The sequence below is a fragment of the Ambystoma mexicanum genome, chromosome 5q (assembly GCF_040938575.1).
Source record: "Ambystoma mexicanum isolate Mex_15411 chromosome 5q, UKY_AmexF1_1, whole genome shotgun sequence".
In the NCBI taxonomy this organism is placed as follows: domain Eukaryota; kingdom Metazoa; phylum Chordata; class Amphibia; order Caudata; family Ambystomatidae; genus Ambystoma; species Ambystoma mexicanum.
Window position 1 is genome coordinate 700,413,290 of NC_090933.1, and position 23,658 is coordinate 700,436,947.

The 23,658-nt window shown below is 42.9% G+C and overlaps 1 protein-coding gene across 1 annotated transcript in view; it reads right to left on the minus strand.

Annotated features, from left to right (window-relative positions):
• SLCO5A1 (solute carrier organic anion transporter family member 5A1) overlaps positions 1-23,658 on the minus strand; it is a 697,625-nt gene that overhangs the window by 34,765 nt on the left and 639,202 nt on the right. The window contains exon 9 of the mRNA XM_069621164.1: positions 882-946. Coding sequence (XP_069477265.1) covers positions 882-946 — 65 coding nt within the window. The remainder of the gene's footprint in view (positions 1-881; positions 947-23,658) is intronic.

A 23,658-nucleotide genomic window follows, 5' to 3' on the forward strand; every position in this document is an offset into this window, starting at 1 on the left:
TGCTAACAACTAAAAGGTCTAATTTATTGGGCTGGAGCATCAGGTCCAAGGTGTTGGTCAGGATGTAGTTTAAATTGTCCTAATCTTTGCTAGTGAAACACAAGATCAATGTGAACCTCATTGTGCATTAGGTGAAGACACTGGGTGAACCTGCTGCAAAATGTGTGCTAATTTAAATACTGCACACCGCAAAACTTGCAATGAGAAACCTAGTGAGATCTTTGGGAAGTTGATGTTCAGACCAAAAATAAAATTAAGGGATCAAATCAAATGTGCATCCCTCAAAGTGGTCAGAAACCAATTACACACACTGCCCTCAAGAAGGTCCATACATTTATCCAAGGATAGGCACGTTTTGGGATGATTAGGAAACAAACTATTTACCTGACAGTTTGTGTATTGGTTATGGGCAAAACCTGTATAGGCAAATACGGTGTATTTCATCTGATTTGTATTGTCATTTCATTTGATGTTCTGTAACAGAGCTAATTAGGCTGTCATTCATTTTTAGTGTTGTAAAATGTTGTCTATTACTTTGGTCCTTTTATACCTGTGACCTAGAAATGAAAAATCTGTAAATAATCCAAATTTAGTTTTTTAAAAGAGCACTCGAAGAACTGCTGGATAAATTGATGAATGCAAAAATGTAGCTGCTTTATTTTTTTAAATAATTGGGAATGTTAGGTGCTCTCTTTTTGCTTTTGTGCTCCTTTTCTAATTATTTATAGAACATTTCAGGGTCCGAACATTCTGCTGCTATTAACATATGCTACAGTTGCTGTCAGCCTTTATATTAATTGCATATAAGACATAGCACATGCAGCAACTTACAAATACATCTGTGTCTTTGCATAGATATCAATTTATGTTTTTAAACTTACCAAGAGTTCGTAGCAAAACAAATTGCATGCCTAATGCAAATGGCCTCTCTCCCTCTTCTACCGACCTAGAAGAAAAACAAGGACATGACTCATAATGAAAGATTTCATATTTTAATATCTTAGTTTAAATATTCCAATGCTTGATATCTAGAATGCATTTGATTAAGTAAAACAAAATCTACTGGTCAATGCTGCAGCTAGAAAGTAGAAATGGGCTTAGTTATACAGGTTATTGGCAAGTAAACTTAATTTGTTAGTGGCTATGGAAAAATAGGTTTTCCCAAAAATGTAAGCCGCTGAAGCTTGCACTACTAGGACAGGAAATATGGCCCAATCTTCACTATCATTTTTGAGATTCCCAGGACACAGAAAGATGTAAGTTTACGTAGTTGCCGCTAAAAAAACATTTAGCTATGCTTCAGTTCAAACACGGCAAAAACAAAGCAGCATCACTCTTGTAGAGCAATCTGTTACAAAAAGACACAGACGATCTCCCTACAAGCACAGGAGTTAAAATGGCAGCTATATCTTAAACCTTGATGGTGTCACATGACATCATATGATCCAGACACAAGCCATATCATAGGAAATCACATATTTTGGAATATGATCTTGATATCATGTGAAGTTAGAAAATAGGCATGTAAACTGAACCTCCAACTGCCCTAATTGCAAACATATTCATTAACATGCCCCGGTTCACTTTGCTCTTTGCATTGCCCAAATGCAATCTGTTCTTGAAGAAGTATAGTCTATGTTACATTAACACCAACACTCACTACAATACCCACACTGCCTATTTGATTTAAACATATAACCGTGATGGAGTCACTTTTGAGGGAGTAATGGAGGAAGGCTGGAGGACTGTGGAGGCCAGGGACCGCCACCTACTAACTGATTCCCAGAGCCCCTTTAGTTTACCATCACAGATGGTCCCCTTTTGTAACAGACTCCCATACGTAGACAACAGTAGAACATCAGAGGGCACATGGTTTCATGATACAGCGATACATAATCCCTCAGAGCATGAAGTAAGTAGGGAAAGACAAAGTAGCTGCAGCGTGCCGGTTGCATCCTACCGGCTTACTGTCTAAGACAGTAAGATGTGTGCTACAAAGCTATATCCGGCCCAGAATAGCATGGACTGGAGTCTGAAGAAAAATGGGTGTTCACAGGCATGAAGAAACAGAGGGGATGCACAAAGTGAGATAACAGTACTGAAAACAGAGTACTGAAACCCTTAGTGCCGGCTGCTGGCATGCAGGTCCACTAAACCGCCACATTGACCCTGCCAGATTCAAGGATGGCAGAGAGTGCTCTTAAGCCAACAGGCTGCTCAGAACTAATGCCAGTCATGAAAGAAGTGGTATAAATGAAAATAGGGGATGAACCTGGATGCATACATGGCAGGTGACATTTACTTCATTTGCATGGCATATTGCGAAAGGACAGTGTACAAGCTTCTACATCACCATTTTCCACTCCCCCTTCCCCTCTGCCATGCAAATGAGGAAAATTCCACTGCCGAATTACAAGGAGACTCGAATATGAGCTCCAATGTATTTTAGATGAGTTCCTTTCACCACATTTAGTTTCTCAACCATGCTGGCACTGCTGAACCTAGTTTTCGTGTTTTATGTTTTAGATAATATACCCCCGGTCTCAATAGATGGTTTCACCACCCATATCCTGGCCTGATGACCCCAAGGGGGATGGGAATGTTTACTTTGCAAGAATTCCACAGAGAGTTAAAGGTTTTTATTCGCAAATAAACAAAAGGGGGTGAGGGCAGTAGTGAAACCTGTTGCACAATAAACCAAAAAGGCCAATGTTGCAAAATGAAGGGTCTGAACCAACAAAGAGAGGTCCCCCTTAACTGTAAGTAGGCCTCACCTATAGGACTCTGTCTTGGGGTTTTAATTCATAACCTTCCGTCTTGTATGGGTAGTTCGCCCCCCTTACTATTGCCTGCTCTTGAATATCGTGGTATCACTGTCTTGGGTTCCCCAGTAACTAACAACGAAAAGTAGGAATATTTTGCAAGGAAAATAGTGCCAGGATAGAAAAAAACTCACTCGAGCAAGGCCTGTTAACATTATCCCACTATGGATCATTTGATGCTCCTTACCAAGGCATGGTATTGCAGATTTCCTCCTTGCTTTAGGGGTGTTCTGGGTAGGATCCCATTCAGATATGTGTCAAGCTGCAGTAACTATGACCTCCCTCCCAAACTTGTAAACCTGTTTAGTTGACTCTGGTGGCAATTGCCATAAATACATGGGCTAGAGCTCCCTGCAGGTTTCTTTTTCGGGCCTGGCTCAAGTTAGTAATTGGGTCGAGGATCTCAACAGGCTCTCTATGCTACCCTGTCCTTTCTACAGTGTGGTACACTTGGTTTAGCCACTTCCTGTTCCTTAGTTCTACCAACATATGGCCCTTGACCAGGGGGCAGTTTGAAGGAAAATGGTCGACCTCATGATGGATGTCAAAGAAAACATTCCCATATGAATATGCTTATATCAAAACACGGATGGAGGCGGATGGAGGCGGACTCGTGAGTAAACACTTTGTCCATCAGCTGCTAATTTACTCTGCCACAGCGACATTGCAACCTACACTGTTTTTGCCTCGACCTAGGGCTGCATTGTTTCCCGCCATTTCGCACAACCGCTAATCCCTTACACCTGTAAACATAGGCCGGCACTGTGTGATGCTCGCGTCCTCCGTAAGGCGTATTGCAAGAACGCTGCTTCTTTCTATGACTATTACCCACAACAACTCGGTGCTCAGCACCTCATTCACAATGAATGAGGGTGACTGTTCCCGCAATGTCGACATGTATTGTTAACAGCTGTACGATTGCCATGTGCCATGCCATCTCTGCCAGTCCGCATCAGTGCGATTGTAATGCCTGCTCTATCTAGACTTAATACCAATGCATGACCATACCCACTACTTTGCCCACAATGGGATTGATTCTAGCCAGCACTGTATTACCTATGCATACTGTTACATTACTGTCACGTTACTGTTGATATATTGACTTACCCATCTGCATACTAGCCTACTGTACTCCCAGTCACGGCTAGCTAGATAGCTCTCTTTGTGCTCCTTAGTCATCAGTGATCTCGTCCTCCTGCGCTAAAATCGAATCTAGTTGGCAACATGTTTAACGTCATCACTGTCTTTATATAACCCAACTGTACTATTCTAATTGATTTGCATACTAGCCTTCTGCTCTCCCAGCTATACTGAACTTAGGCATACCTAGTTTGCACCTGCATTTTAGCCATATTTCTGAATTTCGAATCTAGGTATGCCCTGCCTGCACATGCTCTTAGGGTCCTAATAACTACCTTGATTGTGTTGTGCCTTATGGTCGCTAACAGACCACCTTGATTGTGTTGTGCCTTATGGTCGCTAACGGACCACTTTTGACTGTGTCGTGCCTTATGGTCGCTAACAGACCACTTTGATTGTGTTGTGCCGTACAATCGCCAACAGACCATGCATTTTAGTTTATATTGTGATTCTTGAATATCATGCCCCATATCACTAGGTGAACCCCTGGTTATAACCATCCACCCGCAATCTACATTGCGTCACCCGAGCCAGACATCCCAGCGAAGTAAGGGAAGTAAACGGTATCAGTTAACTACACCAACTACCATGTGCAGAAACCTGACCTCCCTGACCCTCCTAACTATAATCATGGCCTTTGCCACCTACAACTCTAGCCCCCCTACAGACAGAAACTTGAGACTTAGGGCAAGACTACCTTGTATATATGAACCCAAAAGAAATAGCACAAACCATACTGTTAGATCTGCAACAATACAGACACACTTGGATAAGCAAACTCAAACCACGACACGCTTAACCCCGACCCCAAATCCCACTCACTTTCACAAAAAGAAACACCTGAGTCAAAACAAGTACACAGACAAATCTGCAAGCCATCCTATTCCTAAGAATACCTTATCTCTCACTGGATCCCTTATCAATGCCAGATCCATGGTAGCCCATGCAACTGGAATTGCTGACATACTAAACAACAGCAGCATTGACCTCCTTGCCGTAACAGAAACCTGGCTTCACAAGGCAGCAGGACCTTCCTTGATGTTAGCCGTACCTGACAATTACCAGATCCACAGAGTAGACAGACCTAATGCTAAAGGTGGTGGCCTAGCCATCATCGCTAAAACCACTTTGCCTATCAGACTCACCACCTCACCTCCCTGTGCTTCCTACAAAGTACTCTCAGCAAAATTGCAACTCTCCAATAACCGCACGCTAAACATTCACCTGATCTATAGACCCCCAGGTCCCTTGGGAATCTTCGAAGATGACCTTACCACCCTCATAGCGAACAATACCCAAAATCATTTGCAAACGCTGTTGCTGGGTGACTTTAACATCGGCTTCAATGAGCCAGACAACAAAAATGCCCTCGCTATAACAGCCATCCTAAATGACCACAGCCTTACCCAAAAAGTCCTCTCCCCTACACATGCTAAAGGTAGAACCCTTGACTGGGTATCTGAACTTAATTGCAACATAGTCATCTCTGACATCACCCCTCAACCATGGACCGACCACTATCTAATAAATTTCACTGCCACACTTGACCTCCTCAGCCCTAAAATTATCAAAATGATACCACCTCTCCCCACCAGAAGCAAAAAAGATATCACTACAGAAAAACTTATCCCCCTCTTCCTGCCCAATATCAATGGCCTGAAGGACAATGCTGACCCAGACACCCTAGTAGACACCTTTAATAAAGCTATGTCCCACGCACTAGATACTATTGCACCTCCAAAACTACAGAAACGTAAACTCCAAATTATCTGGCGTAACTCGCCTACCGACGTCAACAAAGCTAATTTAACCCAATTCACCAAATATTACAAGTCAGAAATCATCAACACAAAAAACGTATTCAATGACAGAATTACCAATGCCAAATCTAATACCAAGGAACTTTTTGCCATCCTCCGGGAAATGGAATCTCCCATCCAACCAACTGACACGGTCCCCAAGGACAAGATATGGTGCACCAATATACAGAATGCCCTATCGAATAAAATTTCCACCCTTCAACTTAAAATAACTAATAAAAAGGACGCCCTCTCTCCTACTGATCAACAAGCACCTCTAGTGACTGAACCCAATACTATCCCCCCTTTTAGCTTCAAACCTGTCTCCATCATCGACACTGAAAAGGTTATCCTCTCACTGAAGCCTTCCAACTGCAAGGGCAACAGTTGCCCAGCTCAAATAATAAAGGACGCAGCCAGAGATTTAACCCCATTCATCTCGAAGCTCATTAACTCCTCCTTCAAATCCAACACAGTGCCAGCCAACCTAAAAGAATCCTGGGTCCTCCCCCTTCTTAAAAAACAAACCCTCGATCCATCCATCACTACCGACTATAGGCCCATCACCACTGTACCTTTCCTACTAAAAATTATCGACAGAGTAGCCTATCTCCAAATTCAAGTCTACCTAGAAGCTAACCATCTACTAGGCTCTCGCCAATCGGGCTTCCGCCCTCTCCATGGCACTGAAACAGCCTTGTTAGATCTTAAAACTAAAATGGAGGAATTCAAGGAAAATAGCGTTGCTACTCCTACTGGACTTGTCAGCAGCTTTTGATTTGGTGGATCATGCAGTCTTATGCAACCACCTTAAACTCGCTGCCAATTTCACAGGAAAAGCTATAGCATGGGTCCAATCCTTTCTAGCCAACTGGACCATGAGAGTATTTTCCACCTCAACCTGTGCCGATCCCATCCAAATTACATGTGGAGTCCCACAGGGCTCCTGTGTCTCATCCACCATGTACAACATTTTCACCAAGCCATTGTTCGACAAGTTGGACAGACTGGGCGTCACCTACACAAATTATGCAGATGACACCCAGATCCTCATACCCCTTTTGGGCAACTATGGAGTGGACCTGGCTTTGGTGAATACAATTTACATCCTCATTCAGGCATGGATAGCCACCCATGGCCTCTGCCTGAACAACGATAAAACGGAAATCCTGCTTCTCGGATCAGACCATAACCCACCCCGGACTATGCCTCATTTAACATCGACAACAATACCATCAAGGTTACGCGAGAGGTTAAAACCCTAGGTTTCTACCTCGACTCAGCCCTCACCCTCAAAGAGCAAGTGAACTCCCTTGCCTCTACAACCACTTACACGTGTAAACTTATCCGTGCTGCCAGACCCTTCCTGTCCAGTGCTAGCTGCCTCACCTTGGCCAATGCCCTTGTCATGTCCAGACTGGACTATTGCAGCACTTTATACTCAGGTGCAAATAAGTCGGTCATTGACAAACTCCAGAGATTACAAAATAACGCTCTTAGAGCAGCTTTGAACATCCCACGCAGAGAACATATTTCCAAATACCAGACCGAGTCCCACTGGCTAAAGATAAAGGACAGAATCCTTCTCAAAACTATTTCTCTCACATCCAAATGCCTTAACAATCAAGCACCCTCCTACCTAGCTGAAAGAATTAACTGGAGACCCTCTAACCGATTGACGAGATCTGCCAACACCTTCTTACTTGAAGTCCCCAGATTCAAATTTACCACGGCGGGTGGAACTAGCTTCCCAGTCAGAGCTGCACAATCATGGAACACACTCCCACCTGACCTTAGACGCCCTCTATCATACACTAGATTTAGATCTAACGCTCTCTTATGGCTACACAACAACGATATGTAACGATAGTCACCCTTAACCAGCTGACCACATTATATATTTGTTAAGGATATATTCTTCTGCGCTTACCTATCCTGATCCTATATGTACTGTATCACCTGTTTCATTTGTTGTAAGTTACGAATGTTTTGTAATAGCCTGTGCCAGGCATTGTAACTAAGTTTCGAGTCTACTTGTACTGTTGCGCCCAGCTGCCCACGGGCTTGGAGCGCATTACTAAATAAATAAACAAACAAACAAACAAACAAACAGAACATGGGAAAAGATTCAGAATGGAAGAGCAGAACACAAACGACTGAATTGTGCAGATGGATGGGATGGGACCAGGATTACCAGGATGCTGGGAGAGACCTCAGCTATTGGTATATTGACAAGTGGGCACTAGTGAAGGATGTGAAGCAGGAATGTTGGCATGTAGTGCACACTTATTAATGACTTCACTGTTACATGTAGTGTAAAAAGTGAACAATTGATGTCTGCAGGGATGGGCCAAGTTTGCAAAATTACTAACGTGGATTGAAGATGAAGCAGGATCTGTATCTATATTACCTATAACGAATGCAACACAGTGGTTTAGAAACAAAGGCTTGATCAAAGTTGGAGAACATTAAGAATGTCAAAAAACAGCTGAGGTTCCAGGAATGACAGGAGGAACTGCAGTATTGATGGATCGCTACATAAGGTTACCCAACAACTGGGAAGGAGTATGTGCTCTGGTGATGATACATGTTCCTACATTGGTGATCCCTCAAAGTGTCCTCCACATGGATGGTTTAACAGAAATGAATGCACTCAACCTCATTCGACAGAAAAGGAAAAATAACTTCTCAGACAAATCAGTAGAGGCCTATCATGACATTCCAGATGACCATAAATTGGTCAGCAGAACGTCAGTGATATTTACAGCTATATTCATTCCAGGAATATAAACTGCAGTAAATGCCAAGTGGTGACAAATCACTAGGTGAGAGCTCCTACAAACGATTAACACGACAATAAAAGGATTTAATGCAATCAGAGAAGAACTGAAGGCCAACAGACTCATGACCCACCAGAACAGGCATGTCCTAAACTTGATTACAGCAATGGAAGGAGTCGTTTGCCCCAAGATCGCTTCTTGCTGTACATACAAACCTGCCCACAATGGAGAAAATGGAACCCTGAAAGAAGCAATAACTAGGCTGTCAACCCTGTATACGGATCTGGTGGAAGAAATAGATGTGACAGAAGATTCAGATTGGATTTTATGTCTGTTTTCCAGGGTTCCAAACTTGTTGGCAAATGCCTTCAAACTACTTGGAGCAATACTAGTGTTAGTGTTGCTGAGATTCTGTCTTATAAGAATTATAGGACAATGCAAGAAAACAGCAAAGATATCAATTGGGATGAAGATAATGATTGATGGGAATGCTCTGACTGATGAACACACACACACTGAAAGTACTACTCACGAACACCTAAAAGGAAGTCCCTTGGCAACCTGAGAAACAAAGTTTTACTATCCTAAGGATAACAAGAATTATGTGGGGCATTGGGTATTCTGTCAACCAACTGGAGATGTTGCCACATGACCTGGAGTGTGGACACAAAGAATGCAGGTGAAAGAAGAGGGGGGACAAAGATTTGGATTTCGAAGAAACCAAATTATGGAGAAAAGATGAGGAAGATTGAGGAAGAGGAGGTGGTCCGGACTCGACCAGAGGAGGAATGTAGAGAGGCAGACATACACGCCATCTATAGTGCCCTCATCCAACAAGAGAGCACTGTGTGTGACACCAGGTATCGTCCCAATACTGCATTGAGTATATGAGAGACGTTATGCACTCAGACAACCATACCGAATGTACCATCGAACTGAAGTAGTAGCAGAAGATTTGCAGACACCACTGAATATCGAAGAGCTGTAAAGAAAATCGGACAGGTGCCAAGTGATGTCATAGGGAGAAGACATGATGACACACTGAAACGATATAAGAATACTTAGGAATGAAGACATAACTGAAGAAGCAAAGTAAACATGTATATGAGTGAGTAGAAACCATATATACAAACAAGATAAGTAACCAGGAGGATAGCTCCCGGGAGGATAGCTCAGCTGCAATGTGCATGCCTTGGAAGAAAGACGACACAAAGCAACACATGTTCGTTCCCTGGGTCCGCACTTAGAAACCTTTGGGTGTTTTAGTGCATTATAAATATGCAACTAAGACAACAAAAAAACAATTACACAACTAAAAAATACATTTAAAAAAAAAAAAAATTCCTGTAACAGCGCTTCGATGACAGCGGGCTGTGTGTGTGCTTTAAAAGTGCAAAAATAAAATCAAATAAACCAGATGACTAGAACATGTATATATGCAGAACCTCGAGGTAGGCCTGCAGAGTTGACAGATGCCGTAAATACAAAATCATACATGAACAAAGGATAGCTGTTGACCAGAGATCAAGGATGCCAGAGCAAGAAGCAATTGCAGGGTACAAAGGCAGTCAACAAGGATAAACAATGCATGCAGGACATAGGACATATTTCTCTTACATTACGTAAATGAGCAAACATGTGTGAATGCCAAGTATTGAACAATATAAGATGCAGAAGGCATATATCAGACAGAGAATACAAGTCTCCAGAGGCCACGAGGAGTAATAGAAGCCAAGATATTTGAATCAAATAGCACTAAATAGAAAGGTGAAATGGACAAAATCACGGTCTCCTCACACCTGATTGAAGACACAAAAACAAGGCCTATTCATTACGATCTAACTGAAGATAGTGATGTACCTACACTTCCTTAAAGTTCTAGAGAAGTGAACATCCTGCAAGGTCGAGTACAAAGAAGAGGCCTGGGCTGAAGGCTTGGCTGATGAGAGATGGTAGACTAATTGGGAAAGTGGGCAGTAGTATGACGTTGTTCTCTGCATCTGGGTTTCGTTTTGCCGTATAAGCTGCTAACGAGCCGAATGTTCAAGATTGGGAGAGAATGCCAAGCAATCATACAGGCCTATGCAATGGTGAGCATACAATATTGCAGGGGCCAATCTGCTGCTGTTATGCTGCTATAATCTGTATTATATATAGTTAGAGGGAAGTTCAAGGTATGCCTGTCAGATGAGGGTCAGCCAATTTTGTTACTAACACTTACAGAATTAAATGTAGATATGTTCCCCTAACCAATCCTTCCGTCTGATAGGTTTTATTATTTGCCATATAGGATAACATCATAGCTGTGTTACATTGAATTATAAAGCCTTTTACGGAACTGAAATGTATTGAGACTGAATGACCTACAATTTGTTAATTGCCAGATTTTCCTACTTCATTGAGCTGATAATAAAGTAGTATTTTGCCATTTTCTTTGAGTCTGTCTGGTTATTTGGATCTGAGATCATTTATTATGGTGATCCCATTCTGTGCATAAGAAGGCCCAAAGGTGCTCCTGCAGAGTCAACTCATCAGCATTGAGCAGGTGCAAGGATTGGGAGGCATGGGTAGCCTTGAGGACACATCTGGTGATTGCCATTTGTGTGCATCGTATGTGCGATCAATAACGGTTCACCTACCCATATTTGTGTAGCTGTACAGTTGGCTGAGGTTGTCAGCATTCCTTGGCAATGCATGTTTGCTTAAGTGTACACTTCTGTCACATGGCCTGCATTCAGTGATTTTCCTTTGTGGTCCACATGTGTTGCACATGTCAGCGTGACTTTTCACATCCTGTCTGCTGGGCCACATAGCTGCGCCAGTACTTGCATGCAGGATTTGAATGTCCGACACATGTGCAAATTGCAATATCCCTTGACAGGCACCCCTGACAGGCACACATCACCCACAGGGCACACATCTGTGTCACACCAAACAATGTCATATCCGCATGTATCGTTCATTGACACAGTTTTGGTGCCTGTATCATTGCATTATACATAAAGTACATGTGATATATGTCGACCACACATAAATTGCTGCAGAGTATAAAGTATGTTTTGTCACCTTCTCTTAGGAGATGCCTTGTCAGGATGCATATCCGAACTTCCTGCCATGGCACTGAGTGGTGTGACCAGGCTGCCGGGGAATCAGTTCCCACACACCACTTCCCTGTGTAGCAGGCTTTGTGAATATGCAACTTCAATTGTGTAATGCAAGGGTCAACACTAGACATCACATGGGGAATAATGGCTGATTCTTGGCAAGGTGGCCAGTCAGGTATACTTCAATAGTAATGACTGTAGACATTCCCTCATCCAACAAGAGAGCACTGTGTGTGACACCAGGTATCGTCCCAATACTGCATTGAGTATATGAGAGACGTTATGCACTCAGACAACCATACCGAATGTACCATCGAACTGAAGTAGTAGCAGAAGATTTGCAGACACCACTGAATATCGAAGAGCTGTAAAGAAAATCGGACAGGTGCCAAGTGATGTCATAGGGAGAAGACATGATGACACACTGAAACGATATAAGAATACTTAGGAATGAAGACATAACTGAAGAAGCAAAGTAAACATGTATATGAGTGAGTAGAAACCATATATACAAACAAGATAAGTAACCAGGAGGATAGCTCCCGGGAGGATAGCTCAGCTGCAATGTGCATGCCTTGGAAGAAAGACGACACAAAGCAACACATGTTCGTTCCCCGGGTCCGCACTTAGAAACCTTTGGGTGTATTAGTGCATTATAAATATGCAACTAAGACAACAAAAAAACAATTACACAACTAAAAAATACATTTAAAAAAAAAAATTCCTGTAACAGCGCTTCGATGACAGCGGGCTGTGTGTGTGCTTTAAAAGTGCAAAAATAAAATCAAATAAACCAGATGACTAGAACATGTATATATGCAGAACCTCGAGGTAGATGAGTCACAGAGAAGCTTGCTGCAGTAGAAAATATAACATGGGTAAAACAGCCATGTTGAAAAGAAGGACGTTGGCTCCGAATAAAAGTACACAAAAAGCTTGAAGAAGAAAGACCAGGCCTGCAGAGTTGACAGATGCCGTAAATACAAAATCATACATGAACAAAGGATAGCTGTTGACCAGAGATCAAGGATGCCAGAGCAAGAAGCAATTGCAGGGTACAAAGGCAGTCAACAAGGATAAACAATGCATGCAGGACATAGGACATATTTCTCTTACATTACGTAAATGAGCAAACATGTGTGAATGCCAAGTATTGAACAATATAAGATGCAGAAGGCATATATCAGACAGAGAAAACAAGTCTCCAGAGGCCACGAGGAGTAATAGAAGCCAAGATATTTGAATCAAATAGCACTAAATAGAAAGGTGAAATGGACAAAATCACGGTCTCCTCACACCTGATTGAAGACACAAAAACAAGGCCTATTCATTACGATCTAACTGAAGATAGTGATGTACCTACACTTCCTTAAAGTTCTAGAGAAGTGAACATCCTGCAAGGTCGAGTACAAAGAAGAGGCCTGGGCTGAAGGCTTGGCTGATGAGAGATGGTAGACTAATTGGGAAAGTGGGCAGTAGTATGACGTTGTTCTCTGCATCTGGGTTTCGTTTTGCCGTATAAGCTGCTAACGAGCCGAATGTTCAAGATTGGGAGAGAATGCCAAGCAATCATACAGGCCTATGCAATGGTGAGCATACAATATTGCAGGGGCCAATCCGCTGCTGTTATGCTGCTATAATCTGTATTATATATAGTTAGAGGGAAGTTCAAGGTATGCCTGTCAGATGAGGGTCAGCCAATTTTGTTACTAACACTTACAGAATTAAATGTAGATATGTTCCCCTAACCAATCCTTCCGTCTGATAGGTTTTATTATTTGCCATATAGGATAACATCATAGCTGTGTTACATTGAATTATAAAGCCTTTTACGGAACTGAAATGTATTGAGACTGAATGACCTACAATTTGTTAATTGCCAGATTTTCCTACTTCATTGAGCTGATAATAAAGTAGTATTTTGCCATTTTCTTTGAGTCTGTCTGGTTATTTGGATCTGAGATCATTTATTATGGTGATCCCATTCTGTGCATAAGAAGGCCCAAAGGTGCTCCTGCAGAGTCAACTCATCAGCATTGAGCAGGTGCAAGGATTGGGAGGCATGGGTAGCCTTGAGGACACATCTGGTGATTGCCATTTGTGTGCATCGTATGTGCGATCAATAACGGTTCACCTACCCATATTTGTGTAGCTGTACAGTTGGCTGAGGTTGTCAGCATTCCTTGGCAATGCATGTTTGCTTAAGTGTACACTTCTGTCACATGGCCTGCATTCAGTGATTTTCCTTTGTGGTCCACATGTGTTGCACATGTCAGCGTGACTTTTCACATCCTGTCTGCTGGGCCACATAGCTGCGCCAGTACTTGCATGCAGGATTTGAATGTCCGACACATGTGCAAATTGCAATATCCCTTGACAGGCACCCCTGACAGGCACACATCACCCACAGGGCACACATCTGTGTCACACCAAACAATGTCATATCCGCATGTATCGTTCATTGACACAGTTTTGGTGCCTGTATCATTGCATTATACATAAAGTACATGTGATATATGTCGACCACACATACATTGCTGCAGAGTATAAAGTATGTTTTGTCACCTTCTCTTAGGAGATGCCTTGTCAGGATGCATATCCGAACTTCCTGCCATGGCACTGAGTGGTGTGACCAGGCTGCCGGGGAATCAGTTCCCACACACCACTTCCCTGTGTAGCAGGCTTTGTGAATATGCGACTTCAATTGTGTAATGCAAGGGTCAACACTAGACACCACATGGGGAATAATGGCTGATTCTTGGCAAGGTGGCCAGTCAGGTATACTTCAATAGTAATGACTGTAGACATTCCATGTAAAAGGTTAGGGGCATGACTAATGCCAATCAGTGTGCCTGTCTGCACTGTATGTCATGTAGGTGCATGGTTGAATTAAAAATGTGTCCATATGGTTCAAAATAGTACCACTTGTCTCCCATGATGATCCTGTATGTGTCCACCAGTCGATGCATGACAGACACTTGCCTTATCCCTTGCATCATTGTCTCTGCCACTTTAATATGTCTAAGTGTCAGCTAACGGCATGGACTGGACCAGGGGTGGGCTGGTGCTGCATGTCAGCAAAATGCCATACATCCGTGGTTTACAGCCATTTTGTGTTTGTCTGCTCTTTGATGCACATGTGCATGTTTGTCAGGGCACACATGACTCCAATGTCAATCTCTGTACATGTGCAGGCGATGATGCAGCGGATTCAGAAGAGGAGGAAGAAGATTTGGATGCAGATCCAGACATGGAGGACTCGCTGAGGGAGAAGGTGAGTGCCCAAAGGGTGGGTCAAATGGGGCTGTTGGTTCTGCAGTGGATCAGTTGGCTTCACAAGGCCAGTAGGTGGTGGGCCCCACATCCGCAGGGGTTCCAGCTGCAAGGCCATCCTTAGTTGGTGTCAGGTTCTGGGGCTGATTTCCAATGAAGAGTTGCAGACCTGCAGGCAATGACAGCGGCACAAGTGCAACAGGCCTGGTCCCTTACATCACACCGATGTGGACCCTGCACACATAGTAGATGTGTGCAGGCTGGAGAGACAGAGTGGGAGCAGCACATGTTGCATAACACCATCCGGCAAAGCAATGTGTTGGATAGAATTACACAGGGCATGGATCAACTGGTCGAGAACGTGACCCCACCAGTGGGCCAGGACGTGCGATGGCTGCAGATAATGCAGTCCTCACACCGCTGCCAGAGACTGGGCATGGAGGCCAACATTAAGGGCCGACGGACTGATGTGAGGGGCCTGGAGGTCCCTGCATGCAGATGCTAGGGCACATAGAGCGGCCCAGAGGTGTGAGTTGTTGGCATCTCGTAAATCGCATCGCTCTGAGATGAAGGGCTTGATGACTGCACTGCATGATGAATTCTCAGCCACACAGACACTGCTCCATGAGGAGATGGATTCATTGAGGCGGACACTGTCCCAGCATCTGGATGCATCACAAGTGAGCCATCATACAGAATACAAACACTTTAGCCATTCGTGATGAAGTGCATTGAGACCGCACCGCCATTGGGATGCTGGTGCATGCATCCAAGTCACGGCTGGCCCTGGCCAGTGAAGACCAGGCCTTGGTACTGCGCAGATTGTATCCACCACCACACCCACCTGCAGATCAACCGCAGGATGGGGGGCCCAGCTCAACCACACCTCCTCAACCACCGTTGCCATGATGTCCATTAGGCCATGGAGAGAAATTACTTTTTTTTTCCTGTCCACTGTGGATTTTGACATGCACCCTTACCCTGCCCCCTCCAGGGTGGACATTTTATTTACCCCCAGCCAGGATGGACATTTCTTTTTTACCCGACGGGTGTAATCTGATTTTATATTGTTTGATTATCCCTTGATGGGGATGGAGCAATATTTTTTACTTTTTATACCCCTGTCGAGGATGGAAGCATGTGTACATTTTTCCCCAATCCAAGATGGACTTTTTCTTTTTTTTTTTGTTTTGAGAGATTTGCTGTTGTTAAAAGGATTGAGTGCACTACTGGAGATGCAGTCATGCACAGTAGTGTCATCTACCATGGTTGCCTTGAGAACAACAGGATAGCATGTGCAGGTAACAATGAGGTGATAGACTTTTTCCACATATGTGCTGTATGCATGATTTGCTACTGTGGCTGGTGACATAACATGTCCCATGTTGTTGCAGTTATCCTGGTTCATCCAGTGACTGTACTCCATGGGAGGTCTGCCCTGAACCCTTTCACCTCCCTAGTCCCCATGTCCTCAAAGCACTGGCCCTCCTTTCACAAATGTAGAGGTACAGTTTCTGGTGGAGGTCATGAGGGAATCCCATCAAGGTAGCTCTGTCAGCAGTTAAGTATGAGCACAGTTGTGCTATATCTGTATTAGTCGTCACCCCGATATTTGCATGCATTCTCACAAAATGCCCTTCTGGGGTGTTGTGTCTGAGTCACAGTAAATGTCAGTGCAGATGTGTGTTTGTCCACATGCATGTGGTACATCATCCACTCCCCCACCTTCTGTTCATGTGTTGTCCCTGTAGGTGTTGCCAGTGTATCCTGTGATCCATGCACACTTACTGGCACAGTCACGTCCATACGGGAGTCGGCATGGCTGTTCAGTGTCTTCACATTGATGCAATGCATTTCTTTGAAAGTTCAGCATTTTGTTTCAGGTGGGATACTGTGGATGCCAGACAGTTGAGTACCTTGTGCAGGTAACTCAAAGGCACTCACAATTGTACTTACTGTGGTGTTGTTGGAGTCAGGGAGTCTGGCACGGTATGTGGTGTATTTTTGGCTTCCTTGGACTGAGGTGAGCAGGTATGGCTTCATGGGTGTGGCAAAACATGGTGACATTTGGCTGGTGGTTGTATGCTTGCTGTTTTTGCATCTCAATTAGAGGGCACTGGTTGCGGGGGGGTTGTTGTGTGGGAGGCTGTCACTGTAGGGCATTTATTGGTGAGTTGTTATGAGGGTGGCCCATCTGGCTGCATGGGTGTTGGGACACATGGTGATGTGGTCTAGTGAGTGATTGCCTGCAGTTTTTGCATGTGTGTTGCCTGCTGCATGGCTTTCCGTTCACTTAGCTGTTCATGTCATGTCTACTCATGTTGGCAGTCCACTTATGGTGCTTCTGCTCCTTCTGGGGGTGGTGTCCCCAGACAAATCCACGCTCAGCACAGCATTGCAGGCCATTTGGGAGATTCCATGTTCACCGCAGACACTAGGCACCCTGTTGGCTTGGTGTTGTTGTTTGCCATGGGTACATGTTCCATGCATGGTGCACCGGCAGATGTTTTGCTGCCTGTTGACTTCTGCTAAGTGCATCACAATGCTCCTTTCATTTCCTAGCACATTGGCCCCATTTTAGTGTAGTTATGGTTAAGTTGCTCAACTCATAGGAAGAGGACATTTTGGGCAGCTTATAACTTTGCACCCCCTGATGAATCCTTACCAAACTTTGCAAAACCAGTATATGGCACATCAGATTGATTCTGTGAAGCCTTGTGAGGTTTCGTTAAGGGGGGGCAAAGTTATAGGGGGGTCGCAAAATTTCATTTTTCCATAGACGCAATGGAAGAATTGTTTTGCTCATGTCTACAGCACAAACCGCTGGACAGATTTTTACCATATATGCGGCTGGAGTGATGGCTTCATCCTGAATGCATGCTTTTGTAAATTTGGTGTAAATCTGTCCTGTACTTTTTTTAAAAACGGCACAAAAGTAGGTAACAAATAATTAGTGATATCTAAATTCGGTCCATGGACTCACTTCCCTGTTCGGGTTGCAGATGGGCCTCTGATTGGTTCATAGGGTAACATGAGGTCTGTGGACATCTGGTGAGCCCGCCAATTCGTCAATAAAAAACGTGAGGTGCATCTAATTTTCCGAACGCTCGCCAAGTTGGAATCACGGACAGCCGCAACTGACCGCAGACGGATCGGTGGGGAAAAAGTCTAGAAAACAGTTTTGGCCCCTTTGGTGTTGGAAAGAGGGGCTCAGAACGGTGGGAGAGTGGAAAAAAAGATGATATGGGGCTCTTTGTATAGGTGGAAAAAGACCATACAGGTGGCGCAGCAGTCTGCGGACACCACAGTAGTCTTGGCCGGACAGCTTGACAAACACATTTGGGGTTATTTGGTGACTGAAAGAGGGCTTGATCAGGGTAGGGAAGTGGAATACAGATGATATGGGGATGTTTTCATAGGTGAGAAATAGGGTTGTCAGTCCATTTCTATGTCTGCAGATGCCATTTGAATCGGGAAGGCGAGGTTCAGGGCGAGTTGAGTTATTCCAATATGTACTGTATGTCCTTGTTATGTATGAATACATTATGCTGTGGTGGCTGTGGCCAGTAGCCAGATTCATGGGTGCATGGCCGTATTATGCTGTGTTGGTTGTGGCCAGTATGGCCATGCACCCAAGAATCTGGCCACTGACACAACCATTATAATAATATGTTTACAGAAATTGAATCTGGCCACTGGATCCAACCATTATAATAATATGTGTATAGTAATTATAGATATTGTAGTGGCAGTATACAGTATTTGTAACATGGTGACATAATACAATTGAAGTGCCAATAGTACTTATGATTGTTGTACCATTGAGGGTATAGGTTGAATTTGTTGTACATGGTAATAAAGGAGAAAACTTTGCTTCTTTCTCCGTGAAAAAACACAGTATAATATGTTAGGAAGGATAGTTTAAAATGTTTCATTGCATACAATCTCACATATTAATGTACTTTTTAGAGCCTCATCAGTACATTCTAAGTACTATGTTTGGAACAACATTACTGTGTTCTGCACAGTTGCTGTTTCTGTTTGCATAATCATTGTGTAATTGGTAAAACAAATCCATTCAGGATTAAAAAATAAACTGCTACATCTATATGAGTTTAAGTTTGACAGTATGTTTGTTTGAAGTGTGCAGTACTTAAGGGAATGTTTAAAGTGCACAGATAAGTGTATTTGTTGTTACAAACAGTGTTGAAGTAAGAAGAATTGTGATGGTGTATGTGTAATGAAGTGTAATGAAGTGTAATGAAGGGTACTTTTGAAGTAGTCAGATACCTGTTGGTGTATTCTAACTGTTTTGCTTTTCAGAATTACTATTGTACTCTTTTTCTAAAGGTATTTCTGAATTACTTAGATACCTGTTGGGGTACTGAAATTGTTTTGTATTTTAAAAGCAGCATTGCAGTAGTATAGAAGTAGTTAGATACCAGTTGGCGTATTCTAACTGTTGATAGTTTTATAGTTCTGAAGGGTATTTTATGAAGCAGTTGGATACCTGTTGGCGTATTCTGACTATTTTGCTATTGAAAAGTAGAATTGCAGTATTATGGATGCAGTTAGATACCAGTTGGCATATTCTAACTGTTGATAGTTTTATAGGTCAGTGACTAAATTTAGGTTAAGGAATATTAGGTAGGCATTTGTTAGATTTGCTGGTAATCTCTGTTTTAGAGAAATGGAAGTGTTGTTGCATTCAAACCAACGACTTATTTTTTAATGTATGCAGTATAGTGACCTGCAGTGGTTGAGTGCACCAGCGTGGTAGATTATGCCTATGGTTGTGAAGGCTTTCTTGCCAAGAGATACTTGCCTGTGTCTGAAGCTAGTAAGCTTGCAGTTGTTTTTGGTACCATCTGTGTTGTACCGTAAAAACATTAGTATCATATATGTGAGTTTATGTGCCTACTGGAACGATTGTCTAAATTACAAAACGTGCATAATAAGCCATGATCTGCATTTTGCAACAGCTGATGAAATGGAATGGATTCACATTTGGTATAAATGCATACATACATTGTTCATTAGGGATGTGCTCTTGATAAACATGGTTGCATGTATGTTTCCACATGTATGAAATTTAAAAGATTTTATTTATAGGTATGTTTTTGTTTTCCAGTGCTTGCCGTAAGTACATTAGAAATTCTTGTGGATCTTCCTGTGTGTTTATGGTGAATTGGAATATTCCTGTACAGAAGTCCAATTCTTGCCTTATTCCTGATACACTGTAAGTGTTGTTAGGATTATTTGTGGCATTTCTATGAAGGATGAGCATTTGCAAACACAACTGGTCTGAGCCATTCAAGTAAATGTTTTGAACAATTGGTGGCAATTGGAACAGGGGATTGATTGCTACATTTGCATAGCAATTTACACCTGTCGTGTTGGAAAATTTAAATGGACCAGAGAGTTCTGTCTCTGTGTCATTTTCTGGACATCCACTTGTTTTTTTTATAGAAGAAATATTTCTCTTTATATCTGCTGATGGATGTGCAGTTGTGTTTGCACTAGATAGTTTTGAGATTGTACTGCTTGATGGAGTAGCAGTTGTTATTTGTTTCTTTGGTGGTATTGTAGGGAGGTCTCTTATAAGTTTGGTTTGCATTAATTTCCTTTTTAAAACTTTACCTTTTTGAGGAATAGGGTACATATCTATGTGGGGTGAATAGAGTGCATGCAGTCTGTTGTACTCCAGGATGCAAGGAATGTCAGCCTTGACTTTATTTTGCATCAAATTGACTAGGAATAGTATTTCGCGTGTACGTAGACATGAAAGTGCCACAACACTCATACCTCCTTTAAAGACTTTGCTGCCAATGTCAATGTCAACCAATGCCTGATCTAGGGTTAGACCTTGCCATTTGTGAATAGTGACTGCATATGCAAGAAACAGAGAGAATTGTTCTCTGCGTACATACATGTCTTTGAAAAGAAGGAATCATGCTGTTGGGCGTCCAATCCATTTAACTTCTGAAAGTTTGTCAAAGTGGTTTTGACAAACTGATTGTTGTTGTCATGTTGTTACGTAAGGAAGCCAAAAACTGTACCAATTGCTCCATTGATTAAACCTTGCGCTACGTCAAGGTTACATTTAAGAATTACTCTGCAGTTTAGTCACAATGTTAACATTTTCTCCAATCCAGCTGTGTTGGAGATAGATTTTTCTAAGATATTTAGTCATGCTGCTGCTTGTTGACACATAGGGAGTGTCATGTGGTGCACTTCCAGTTTGTCTGTGGAACTAATATGAAATATTGGTTGCATTTCTTTTTTTAACATTGTCTCATTGAATTGACTACAGCTTGCTAGGGTTGGGATTAAAGACATGCATTTTACATTTATTTGTGCTAATTGTTCCATGACATCATGAGCAGATGTGTTACGCTCATGTAGCTCATGGATGAGTCTACTATTTAAGATGGATTGTGCATCTTTAGAAAGAAGACTGGTTCTAATGCTTTTTTAAATGTTAGCATAGGTGAGGTTGGCAGACTGATGCATGTTTTGAGTTAGTTCTCTGTATTGGAAATGTTGCCAGAGATTTACATTTCCTTTTCTGCCAAGTGTGTTGCAGCACTGTTTGTTTGTAAGGTTTTAAAATCACCTTTCACTGGTCTTAACTGTAGTAGATCTCAAAAAACAATAATGTGTTTTCCTACCAAGAGTTGTTCGTCATCCGTTTTTAGGACATCTTGCAATCTGAGGTGAATTAAAGCCAACATAAGGTTGGAAACCATGCTTACTTCATCTATATCAGGAGCATTTTCATTTGCTTCTGAATTCTGCATATTTGTGTTTATTTTTTTTTACATTTATAAAGCGTGCAGCAGCCCTCGGGCATTGTGGCACTGTTACAAGAATAATTCCTTAGTTACATCACAGAAATACTTTCTTAATTACAAGACAAGAGAACTTTCCTAGTTCCATTGCAGAAATGCTTATTTAGTTACATCATAAGAATACTCTCCTAGTTTACATCACAAGAGTACTTTCTTGGTTACATAACACAAATACTTCCTAATTACATGACAAGAATACTTCTAGTTACATCACAAGAATACTTTCCTTGTTCCATTGCCAAAATACTTCCTTAGTTACATCACACCAATACTTCCTTAATTACATGACAAGAATACTTCTAGTTACATGACAAGAATACTTTCCTAGTTCCATTGCAGAAATACTTCCTTAGTTACATCACATGAATACTTCCTTAATTATACGACAAGAATACTTCTAGTTACATGACAAGAATACTTTCTAGTTGCATAGCACTGGTATACATGAGGGAGGGCCTGCTGTGACATCAGATGAGGTTAACAGTGAGTAGTCAAACCACGTGTAAGGGGCAGTCGTCCTCCTGAGATGGTGGCTAGCTCCCTTCAGACAGTTGCAGTGCTAAGTTCGACAATGGCAGGAGGCATGGTGACTGACGATAAGGTAGGGAGGCAGAGCATCCAGATGCGAGAGTCAAGCAATGGCATCACTTTATAGGTGGCTGGGCATTACGGGGCACCTCAAACATGTTGGGAAACGATGGGGGAGGTTGGGGTATACAATACAGTGAGGTATAGAGTAAGAGCATCAGAGCGCCGTATCATAGGTTGAACAATGAATGGAGCTGTATTGTGGGACAACTGTCAGAATACGCAGTATACTAAATCAGAGAGTAGTAACATTTGAGTGGCCTAGAGGCGTGTGCCGTAAGGTTATGTACATATTACAGTAAGTACAATTAAAACAACCATCATGTTACACTCTGCGCGTGTCACATTATTTTAGCAGAGCATAAGCTAATAAATACAGCAGGTGGAATTATATCGCACAAACGACTATGATCCAGTATCTAAATGGATAGTCATAGACAGCAATATAGGGGGAGAATGTCAGCATATATTCGGTGTTTGTGTCAAAGGTCTACTTGGAGGCGGTCCACCTCAAAAGTGGTAGATGCCTACCAACGGGCTAGGATAATGATGATTTATGCATCTGCTGCAGTTGAGATTGAGATTACTCACGGTTCTGCGGGTGGGCAGAGAGGAGGAGAAAGAAGCAGGGGCCAGAGAGGCAGCGTAACAGGCCGGCGGCACGGTCGGCTCAGACAGGCACAGACAGGTAAGTGCCTTAAATGGGTGCCTTCTATGGGAGGACCAGCTTGCCCTTTCCAGTGGGGCTGGCCCAGAAAAATAACGGCGTCGCTCCAATCAGCTGCAAGGTTGTTGCTAAGCAACCTATAAACAAACAAAGATGCCAGCCATTTTCTATGGCTCCTCGTGTTCGTGCTGGGATCTACGAACATGGATTTAAAGCAGATGGGCGCAGGAATTGTTTTGGTTGTTTTGGTGCTTCTGGGGTTTGGGGTCCTTCATGGTTAGAGGGTGCTCCAAAAGTAGCACGGTTATCCTTCACAGGAGCTTATCTGGAAGTTAAAGTGGAATACGAGCGTGCTGGCCGCAATGTTGTAGGCTGAGCTCCTACAGCGACGATGTGGGCTGAGCTCCTGCCCTCCCAAGGGGAATAATGGCACAGGCACAGACAGGCAAGTGTCTTAAATGGGTGCCTTCGATGGGAGGGCTGGCTTGCGCCTTCTGGCGGGGCTGGCCCACAAAATTAGCAGCGTCGCCCAATCAGCTGTGACGTTATTGCTAAGCAACCTATAACCAAACAAAGATGGCGGCCATTTTTTTATGGCTCCTTGTGTTTATGCTGGGATCATCGAACATCGATT